General features: G+C 39.5%; 1 protein-coding gene across 3 annotated transcripts in view; it reads left to right on the top strand.

Moving 5' to 3' along the window:
• Positions 1 to 710: 710 nt before the first annotated feature.
• ddx23.L (DEAD-box helicase 23 L homeolog) overlaps positions 711 to 11,233 on the top strand; it is a 30,393-nt gene continuing 19,870 nt past the window's right edge. Inside the window, exons 1-6 of one of the 3 annotated variants that reach the window (XM_018247359.2) lie at positions 711 to 860; positions 1,452 to 1,519; positions 2,015 to 2,202; positions 3,581 to 3,664; positions 3,746 to 3,839; positions 8,048 to 8,113. In XM_018247359.2, coding sequence (XP_018102848.1) covers positions 2,015 to 2,202; positions 3,581 to 3,664; positions 3,746 to 3,839; positions 8,048 to 8,113 — 432 coding nt within the window. In that variant the 5' untranslated portion in view covers positions 711 to 860; positions 1,452 to 1,519. The other 2 variants (XM_018247362.2, XM_018247361.2) reach the window with 2 other exon arrangements.

The following is an 11,233-nucleotide window of genomic DNA, read 5'->3' as shown; positions in this document are numbered from 1 at the left end:
TTTGGAGGTATGCCAGTGTGACCCCAATGCCCCAGTCCGATGCTGAATTCAAGGAGATATATACCTAGGGTTTGCACTAGGGTTGCCACCCGGCCGGTATTTTACCAACCTAGCCGGTAAAATACCTGTCAAGGCCGGGACCGGTATTACAAATTTACCGGCATTGTAGTTGCCGGTAAATTTGTAAAACTCTTTAAAAAAGCCCTTGGCCCGCCCTCAATTCATTTAGAACTTACCCTTTTTTTGCCCCTTTTGTGGAATGGAACGCCCCTTTTGTTCCCGCCCCCACTGGCAGGTAAAAACTTTTAGAAAAGGTGGCAACCCTAGTTGCCACCTGGCTGGTAAAAATGATATAGGGAAAAAAGATAAATATATAGGAAGACCATTATTTTAAGGTGGCAACCCTATATATACCCAAGTTCTTGGACAGGCTAACGTTCACTTCTTGTATTGGTTGGTTGTGGTTACTTTGTGTGTAATTCTGTATGTTCAGTGTATAAACTCATTTATTGTAAAACAGCACTATGGAATATGTTGGCATTTTATAAATACATAATAAAAATAACAATATAAAATTGGCCACAGCTAAGAGGCATCCTGCACTGTACACCTCATGGGCCCTTATAATAATAATAGATGAAAGCAGAGTTAGCTAGCGCCATCTTGCGTTACAACACCACAGCATTTCGGGAAATGTAGTTTATTTTCCCCAAGCGCACAGCAGCACTTCCGGGAATGTAGTTTCTGCGTCATGACGCACACTTCTTTTCGTGTTCGTTCCCAGAATGCCAAGGAAATCGCTTAGCAAACATGGCGACGAATAAGTAACGTTGTGGAGTGAGTTGTTGCAGGCTAAGAAGGTGCGGCGCTGCATGTATGGAGTCGGTGTTTGTAGGCTTGTTTGTGTGCGGCTTTATTGTCCATAGGGCTACAGTACCCTGTGTGCTGCTGTGCTACTGCTGACATTGCCTTATACACCAATAAACATAATGACTCCCGTCCCTAGGGAAACACGGCAGGACCTGTATCACGATTCGTCGCTGTGGAAGTGCATTGCATTAAATCTGCAGAATCTGAAATAAAATCTTTTTTTTTTTTTCTATGTGTATTTAAATCCCACTGAAGGCCCTGGGGCTCTCCCCCCCCCCCCCCCCCATGCCTCCATATCATTTGAAGCGACTGATATCTTGCACTTGTAATATATCTTCCATGAAGTTGACTTGCTGAAGTCTTAGGCAGCACATTGGAATAGGCAGTTGAGTTGGTATGTTGATAGACCACAAAGATTCTGGGTTTGTTTCCAGTATTCATCATTTCACTGCTTTGGCAGCATGTCTTTAATGAGTACTTTTGTAGAATGAGAAACATCTTATTAAAAGGTAAAGCTGGGAATGTGGTTTAGAGGAACCTTTCATTTGTGTTGGCTGATCGTATTCTTTTCTGTTCTACAGATCTGCTTACTTAACATATTGAGGCTGTGAAGAAGAGACATTGCCTGTATAAAAGACATTCGCTAAAAGTAAGTGTTTATGTTCTTACCTTATGTATATTGCATAAAATATTCATTAATATGAAGCTGTCTGCTGGTTTATGGGCTGCACTCCATGTACCACAATCTGGTATGACCTGCTCCTCTCTCCAGATTTGTTACTGTTTGTTACCTGCCCTCAACAATTAACTGATGAACTGTACAATCTGTGGCCTCAGATCTTCTTGCAATAACCTTTCCAAACCTTCGACCTTAAAATCTGATGTCACCTATTTGATAAGCACATATTCAAAGAAGTATTCGCTGAAACTGCTTGATAAAAACTCAGTTGCCTTGACACTTACATTAGGCACAATTTTATTTTTATGTTGGTATCACCTTTAAAGCAGATGAAAGTTTGTTACCGGCTTTCCTCTTTGCTGAAAAACACATGGGGCCAGGATTCTATTCCATTGAGCACTCTTAATCTCTGAACTGTTAATGCCCCCCAACCTGTTTCTCACCATTGTTTGTGATTATGTTCAGATGGCAGGAGAACTGACCGATAAAAGAGACCGTGATGGGTCTCCATCTAAGGAGCGTAAGCGTTCCCGTTCTAGATCTGCTGAGAGGGATCGTGAAAGGAAATCGTCACCCTCCAAAGACAGAAAAAGACATCGCTCTCGAGAAAGGAGAAGATCTCGAAGTCGCTCCCGCTCCAAATCAAATGAAAGGTGGGCGACTTTGCAGAAGTTTTGTTTCCATGCGACATCATGCATTTCGGAACTGACTGTTAAAAGTTGGACAGTACAGGTATGGGACCTAATATCCAGAATGCATCAGACCTGGGTTTTTATGGATAACATATCTTTCCGTAATTTGGATCTTCAGGCTTTCAGTCTAGTCTACATTAATAAACCCAATAGGCTGCTTTTGCCACCGATAAAGATTAATTATGTCTTAGTTTGGATCAAGGACAAAGTATTGTTTTATAATTACTGAGAAAAATGAAATCATATTTAAAAAATTGCACTATTTGGATAAAATGCAGTCTATGGGAGACGGCCTTTCTGTAATTCAGAGCTTTCTGGATAACAGGTTTCCAGGTAACAGATACCATACCTGTATTTGAATAAAAAGTATGTTTAAAAAATAAATGCTGCTCAAGGGCAGTAGACAGTACCTCTCATTAGGCTGACCTTGTAATTGGTCTGTATTTGCCAGTGTTAAAGGGGAACTATTGCGAAAATGTAAATGTAATATCAGCTTCCTCATACTGAAGTAAGACAATCTCTAAATACAATCATTTAAAAATTCTGCATTGTTTCTGAAATAATCAAGTTCATATTCACTATTCCTCTCTCAGCATTTGTTTCTCTTCATTCTGTCTTCATGCTGCAGTTGTAATAATCCAATACATTTTATAGGGTGGGGGGCTCCCTTTCCTAGCAGATGAATTAGAGCTTCCTCAAATAACTGATTCAAGTACAAACAAAATCTAACAAAATAACTGCCTTCTGCACAAATTCTGCATTTAGACAGACATGATCTCTGGTGATTTTAATAGAGTGAGCTCTAAAACATCTAGGCAAAAGAAGCCCCCCCTATAAGATATATTGGATCATTCATCTGACACCCAATTTCTGAATGAAGACAGAATGAGGAGAAACAGATGCTGAGAGAGGGATAGTGAAGATAAACTTGATTATTTCAGAAATGGTACAGAATTTTTAAATGATTGTTTTTAGAAAGTTTCTTATTTCAGTATGCTGAAGCTAATATTACATTTTCATTTTTGCGATAGTTCCCCTTTAAAGTTATATCCATTGAAAATGCTCACTGATGTATTTTCAGAGATTACATTGAGGTCAGAGCTATCAAAAGGTTAGCCTATGAAGAGTTATTTGCAGGGCACTTTGTCCATCCTCGAAAAATTGCACATGCAACTAAACGTTAATGGGCACCCACATCTAAAAATGTTTTCCCCCCACTGGAGGTGCTGGCTAACAGAACTCGCCCATTATGTTGATGTGTGTGTTGTAGTTCGGTTGGTGTGCCCTAATTCTATTTACATGCATGTTAACATTGCTTGTTTTATTATGCCACTGATAGGGACAGAAGACAGAAAGATCGAAAGAAGGATCGGGAAAGGGAGAAAGATACCCACAGAAGAGACAAAGAAAGAAAGCGTTCAAGGTAAAGTCAAAATGTTTTTCATAGTTTTTTATTTTTCTTTGATCTTTACCATTGTCCAACCTACTGCATTTTCCATTTCAGGAGTGTGTCCCCTAACAGAGGGAAAGAAAGCAAAGTGAAAACGGAGATAAAAAAAGAAGTGGAGGAAGAAGACCAAACAGACAAGAAGCCAAAGGCAAGATATTATTATAGTTTGTGGTGAAATAGCATCTGTGTATGTTTGTTTATAAGATAATAAACCTAGTGCAAATTGTGTTCCAATATACTTTATATGTTCCATTTCCTGGGCATGAATTGCAATGTATCCCACATGTATGTGGGATGTTAATTGTAGAATAACAGTATAAATGCATTTTGCTTTGCACCACTAAATGATGTGTGACAATATTGGAACATCCTATATACTAACCGAAGGCCTATCTATGTCCCGAGTGGAGGGGAGGCAGATGCGCACGCAACTTCGGTTAGGATCTATGAGATGCGCGCGCAACTTCAGCCGAAAGACATAGATGCGGCCTTCGATTAGCAGATGTGCTGGAAGGTTAGGATCAGAACAGGTTAGGATCGGGGAGGCAGATGCGCTGGAAGGTTAGGATCTAGGGAGGCAGATGCGCTCACCGTCTCCTTCTGCCTCCCGCCGCCTCTTCTTTCCTGCTCACTCAGGCGGCGACCGCTGGAAGGTTAGGATCTAGGGAGGCAGATGCGCTCACCGTCACACTAGGGGAACCGGTTGCGTACCTGCACGAAAGTCTGTATAAGCGTCGGCCATCTTGCTACTCCTCTGCGACTTTGTCATCCGCCCACTGCCAAATCCGCCCACTAAAGTCTGTATAAGCGTCGGCCATCTTGCTACTCCTCTGCGCGTTTGTCATCCGCCCACTAAAGTCTGTATAAGCATCGGCCATCTTGCTACTCCTTTGCAAGTTTGTCTAATGGCGGCGCTAGCGTCACTCTAGGAGGGGAACCGGTTGCGTACCTGCACGAAAGTCTGTATAAGCGTCGGCCATCTTGCTACTCCTCTGCGACTTTGTCATCCGCCCACTGCCAAATCCGCCCACTAAAGTCTGTATAAGCGTCGGCCATCTTGCTACTCCTCTGCGAGTTTGTCATCCGCCCACTAAAGTCTGTATAAGCGTCGGCCATCTTGCTACTCCTTTGCAAGTTTGTCTAATGGCGGCGCTAGCGTCACTCTAGGAGGGGAACCGGTTGCGTACCTGCGTGGGTGGCCATTTTTAGCAAAACGGGCTATATTATCTCCAAAAAATATTGATGTTGACATGATAAACAACCAAGTGATTGCATTACTTCCTGGACAAAGCTGTGTCTTTCTGAGTACTGACTGTATTGATTCTGAAGACGAAAGTGAGAAACTTAACTTCCCATTAGAATATTTAAACACTATCAACAATGCTGGATTACCACAACACAATCTTATACTCAAAGTAGGAACAATAGTCATGCTGTTAAGAAACCTTAAGGGTAGGGGCACACGGCGCGATTTCGCCGCGATTCTGCGCTAAGCGAGTTGTCGCTGCGTTTTTTAAGCCGAAATAGCTTTGCTAACTTTGGCGCTGGCGTCAATGCAAATCGCGGCAAAATCGCTGCGCTAATTCACACGCGGCGATTCGTTTTCTATTGTCGTCCGAAGTTGCCTCGCTGAGCGTTTCCGGGCGACAGTAGAAAAAGAATCGCCGCGTGTGAATTAGCGCAGCGATTTCGCCGCGATTTGCATTGACGCCAGCGCCAAAGTTAGCAAAGCTATTTCGGCTTAAAAAACGCAGCGACAACTCGCCCAGCGCAGAATCGCGGCGAAATCGCGCCGTGTGCCCCTACCCTAACACTAAGCAAGGTTTATGTAACGGTACACGGTTGGTTGTGAAGAGCATGAGACAAAATGTTATCAAGGCAGAAGTGCTTACAGGATCCCATAGCGGTGATACTGTTTTGATTCCCAGAATTGACCTTACCAGTTCTGACCAGGAATTACCTTTTAAACTTAAACGACGACAATTCCCCATTAAGGCTGCATTTGCCATGACAATCAACAAATCACAAGGACAAACATTGGATAAAGTCGGCATTTACCTATCTGAGCCTGTGTTTGGTCATGGTCAACTTTATGTTGCATTTTCAAGAGTGCAGCGTTCATCTGATGTTAAAGTCAAGATTTTAAGTACAGCTCACCAGGGAGAACTCATTCAAGGACAGGAGAACATTTTCACAAAAAATGTTGTTTATAAAGAAATTTTTCAGTAACACTTTACTACCAATAAACTCAAAATTTAAGAATTCTAATAGCAGATAGGTAATAACAAGCAATAGGCACAGATTCACTCTACATCCCCACAAATTAGCGTCGCCAGTTGCTGCCTGGGGATGCAGAGTGAATCAGCACCCATCGCATTTTGCTGCCTCACTGTTGTTACCATTCTTTCATTAACGATTCTTTAGAGAATCGGGGGTTTACTGGTTGTTAATAACATATGGCTACTTATGATAAGATCAGGTAATTTAAAGGTACAGTAACACCAAAAAATTTAACGTACTGCATTGGTAACATGTGTGTTTGCTTTTTGAAATTCTACAACAGTTTATATAAACAAGCTGTTGTGTAACCATGGGGGCAGCCAGTCAAAGCTAAAAAAGGAGAAAAGGCACAGGATACACAGCAGATAACAGATAATTTATTTAGTATACAATGGGGTTCTGTAAAACTTATCTTTTATCTACTATGTATCCTAGGTTTCTATGGCTTCCCACATGGCTACACAGCAGCTTGTTTATATAAATTATAGTTGTGTTTCTGAAGCAAACACACCAGTTTTACCAGTGCAGGGTAGCAGTACATTATATTGTCATTCCTTTAAATGGCTTCCATTTGTTGGTGTTACTGTTCCTTTAACGTTTATGAAAAAATATGAAGAGATGTAAAAAAAAAAGTTGGATCAAAATTTATAGACAAATTGATTTGCCTTGAGGAAATGCTTTGTCCTAGTGGCCTTCAGTCAATTTTGATATCTAAAGACTTCATTCCTGTGCTGCTAGGCTTTTCAATCAAAAAGTTTTAATGCATAATAGCCAGTGTAGTGTTTTCTTGACCAAAAGATAAGGTGCACACTGGGAACTTTTGCTTAATTTAAAAAATCTATTTTATTAAATACATCTTAAAACAGGTCAACGTTTCGGTCTGTTCTGAGACCTTTATCAGTACAATTAACACTCACCCAACCCTGTATCGCCCCTTGGGAGATGTTATGCGCAGTTCCACCCATCCCAGGGGTTAAACCAGACACCACCTGAACCACATAAAAAGAAAAGGAAGAAACCTGCTCAATACAAAATTGTCATTATATACATTGTAGCTAAATCATATGATAGATATTACACACAGAAAAATGTTACAATTCGAACAAAAAAAATTAACAATGTAACCTTTATCTTTGCTTCAAAAAACATAGAAAAGAGCAGTGCTCATTAAGCCCTGCTGGTGCTAAGGTGTTCAGCTTTTTGATCCAGAATACTTCTCGCTGCAGCAGCATTTTAGATCTATCTCCCCCTCTCCTAGGAGGGGGGATACGGTCAATTGCAATATATAGTAGAGTGGGTAATCTATGACCAATTAAAAAAAAATGGTTAGCCATCGGTTTATTCGTGAGGCCATCACGGAATGCTGTGCTTATTGCGGACAGATGTCCATCCATTCACAAACGTAAAGGTAGACCGGTTTTGCCAACATATGATAACATCCTTGATCATCCTTGAAAAAGGTCCAAATGTGGACCGAAACGTTGGTTTGATACCATGACAATAAAAAGAATTTTATATATATATATATATATATATATATATATATATATATATATATATATATATATATATATATATATATTAGTGTCATATATTGGATGGCACACTGCTTCCAAATTACCCCCGGTTGCACGGTTAAACATTAGTATATGTCCATAGAAAAGAACCAGCAACTACAGGGTATTGTTGAAAGATCAAAAAAGTGTATTAAAGAAAAGCATGTACAGCCAACGTCCGAAACGTTGGATACACGAGTGATGCTTAATAAAATTTTTCAATTTTGTGGAGTGTGGGTCCATTCAGAAGGCTTTATATTATACTTGACCACCCAATATTAACAAACTCTTGTTATAGTCTGCATTTTGTTCATCTATATGTTGTAATGGTTTCATAGGTTTGTACATATTTCTGTATATATAAAACTGATGAACTGGTCAGCTGGAAAATGTGTGGTGCTTTATTATCTTATCTTTACAGACACGTTCTGACTGGAAAATGCTGTAATGCAAGTGTAATTGCTTTTTATTTACCAATTAGAAAATATAACAGTAGTAATAGTTTGACTCTGTTTTGCAGGTGAATCCTTTGTCACTGGAGGAACTGCTAGCAAAGAAGAAAAAGGAGGAGGAGGCAGAGTCCAAGGTATGAATTTCAGGGATACTTTTCAAGAATCAAATTATTTGATGTCTGCTCCTGAATACCAGGTTGCTTAAAAAAAAAAAACAATTTTTGAAAGCTATTTTAGGGGAGATAGATATTATGGGACAATGATGCAATGTCGCCCTACAATTTTTTTTCCTTTTTTATAGTTACATAGTTAAATTGGGTTGAAAAAAGACAAAGTCCATCAAGTTCAACCCCTCCAATTGAAAACCCAGCATCCATACACACACCCCTCCCTACTTTTAATTAAATTCTATATACCCATACCTATACTAACTATAGAGATTAGTATCACAAAAGTCTTTGATATTATGTCTGTCCAAAAAATCATCCAAGCCATTCTTAAAGGCATTAACTGAATCAGCCATCACAACATCACCCGGCAGTGCATTCCACAACCTCACTGTCCTGACTGTGAAGAACCCCCTACGTTGCTTCAAATGAAAGTTCTTTTCTTCTAGTCTAAAAGGATGGCCTCTGGTACGGTGATGTATTGTATACTTATTGCTATTCTTGCTGATCTCTGACTGGTATTGTAAGTGATCTCCCAACAATGCCCCAATTTATGTTGCTGTCTTGGATAAAGTTGTATATAAATTAGCGCCTTATGGGGCCCCTATACCTGCTCCTCCCCCTTCAGCAGCAGTAGTTACTCCCCTGTTCTCTAGAAGAAAAGCATACTTAAATTCTGTTTAATTTGATCTTTTTCCAGCAATAACAAGTCTATCACAAAAATCATTGGAGCTGTAGCGTAGCAATTTATTGGATGCAAATCCTTCTCTAGTTCAAGTAGTGTTTACCAGTGTTACGTTTCCCTTATATAACACATTTCAGGGTCCCTCAGTAAACATTTAGGACCCACACAACCCACACAAATCTAACTTGGAAGATTATTTTTCTTTTACAATATATTAAAATGATGCACAGCTCAACGCATCTGCCGTGTCATCTATACTTCCAGGCTTGCAGTATCTGTAATTATAACTTGGTTAAATAAGAAGGAAAGCTACGGGGGCATTTTATTGCCAATAGATTAGCTGCAATAGTGCAAGCTAGAATGCTATATTTATTCTGTAGATGTTTTACCATACCTGAGTTAAAAGCTCTAGAAGCTCTCTCTGTTTTTTGTTTAGGATAGCAGTTGCAGTATTGGCTTGGTGTGACATCACTTCCTGCCTGAGTCTCTCCCTGCTCACTTATAGCTCTGGGCTCAAATTACAGCAGAGAAGGGAGGGGGGAGGAGCAAACTGAGCATGCTCACGCCCGGGGCAAGGAGGTTTAAGCTGAAGGCAGGAAGTCTGATACAGAAGCCCATGTGTACACAATAGAATTAAAGAAATCCTGTGTTTCTTTTGACAGCGGACTCAGAGCAGCATTACTGAGGGTTTACTGGTATATTTATATAGACCTTTCTGATAAGGCTTACTTAGTTTTAACCTTTCCTTCTCCTTTAAAACACTGTAGAAAACCTAAGCTAGTCACACACGATAGTCAACTTGCACTGTGTATATTTTCCCTTGTATTTAGACCTAATATGAAAGATTTGAAGCTTAAACTGTGTGTGAAGGTAGATGAAGATCAAAATCACACCCAAGATCCCCTTGTTGGCTATACAGATTTTATCCTAATGATTAAGACAGAGGTCTGACCTCAATCAGTACTTAATGAACTTAATCCATCATCTTTCTCCTTTTCTTCATCCTTTTGAAATCAAGGTAGATGAAGATGTCAAATATTTTATAGCATCGGGCAGCCACGTATGAGACGCTCCATTATATGCCATAAAAAAAGATATTGCATGTTTTACTACTTTTTATACTTTAATTTTATACACTATTATTCTGTTCCTATATTATACTATTAAATTTTGTTAACTTAAATGTCTTTTTTTGTGTTTCATCATTTTTATTGGGTTTTCCAAAACATAAAAGATTTACATTTTAACAGAGAATGTTAAGTACGATAAAATTACATTAATGCATATACCATGCAGTTTATAACACACGAGTATATTATAATTTTATAAATATAGGCACGAAAACTACATTATAAGGCTAATGAGCCAATAAACCCCTAAAGTAATGATAAATAACCAGACCAACATAAAACTAAACCTCGCATGGTGGATTTACAACATCAAAAAGTTTTATAATGACACCAAGTCATTAATGTTGTCAAAAATATATATATATATTTTTTTTTTGCTCAAGTCAAGTATATTGATAAACAATGTACAAACAGTGATACATCATAAAGTACACAGGTATTACATAATACAGGAGACATATCAATAAGTACATGTCTTGTAATACATTGAGGATCATTGGTAGCAGACTAAAGGTGGCCATACACGGACCGATAAAAGCGGCCGACAGACCAAGTCGGCAGCTTATTGGCCCGTGTATGGGGCCCCCCGATGGGTTTCCCCGATCGAGATCTGGCCGCAAGTCGGCCAGATCTCGATCGGATGGGACAAAAAATCCCGTCGGATCGCGGCCGCATCTGTTCGTTGTACACAGTACAGTATTACACCCTGTTGTGCTGAACTGTACATTTACTGTATTTAACATACTGTAGTGCACACTTACATCTTTGCAATGTCAAAGTGGTATATCCTGGTACCGTACTTTTACAGCACGTTAACTGTACATACACTGTACATCACAAGTACCGGACAAAAAAATCTGATATTTTGCATTGCTTTGTCATTTTTTTTGCCTGCTAAACTGCTCAATTTGTTTTTGCCACTTGTACAAATTGTCAAAAAGAGATTCATTACTTTCTACAGTGGAGAGGTAATTTCAGAGTGTAACAATTGCTGACAGCGCTTCAGAACTAGTGGGAATATGGATTTCCTCATCTTCTACTGGCTCAGTGGTCTCATCATCATCTTGATCTGTTTCATTAATGGGATCATTCAGGATTTCATCAGTTTTACAGACATCAAAAGATGGAATGTCGTTGTCAACTGCAACAAAGTTGCTGAATGTTGTTCCTGTTTGCAATTGCTCCCAGGCATCATTCAATTCATCATTCTCTTCTTCCAGGTTGTCTTCATCCGTCTCTTCAGTTTCACCATGAAAGCCAGCTTTCTGGAAG

The sequence above is a fragment of the Xenopus laevis genome, chromosome 2L (genome assembly GCF_017654675.1).
Source record: "Xenopus laevis strain J_2021 chromosome 2L, Xenopus_laevis_v10.1, whole genome shotgun sequence".
NCBI lineage: Eukaryota > Metazoa > Chordata > Amphibia > Anura > Pipidae > Xenopus > Xenopus laevis.
The sequence above is the reverse complement of the archived record's forward strand: the minus strand, read 5'-3'. Positions and strand labels throughout refer to the sequence as shown.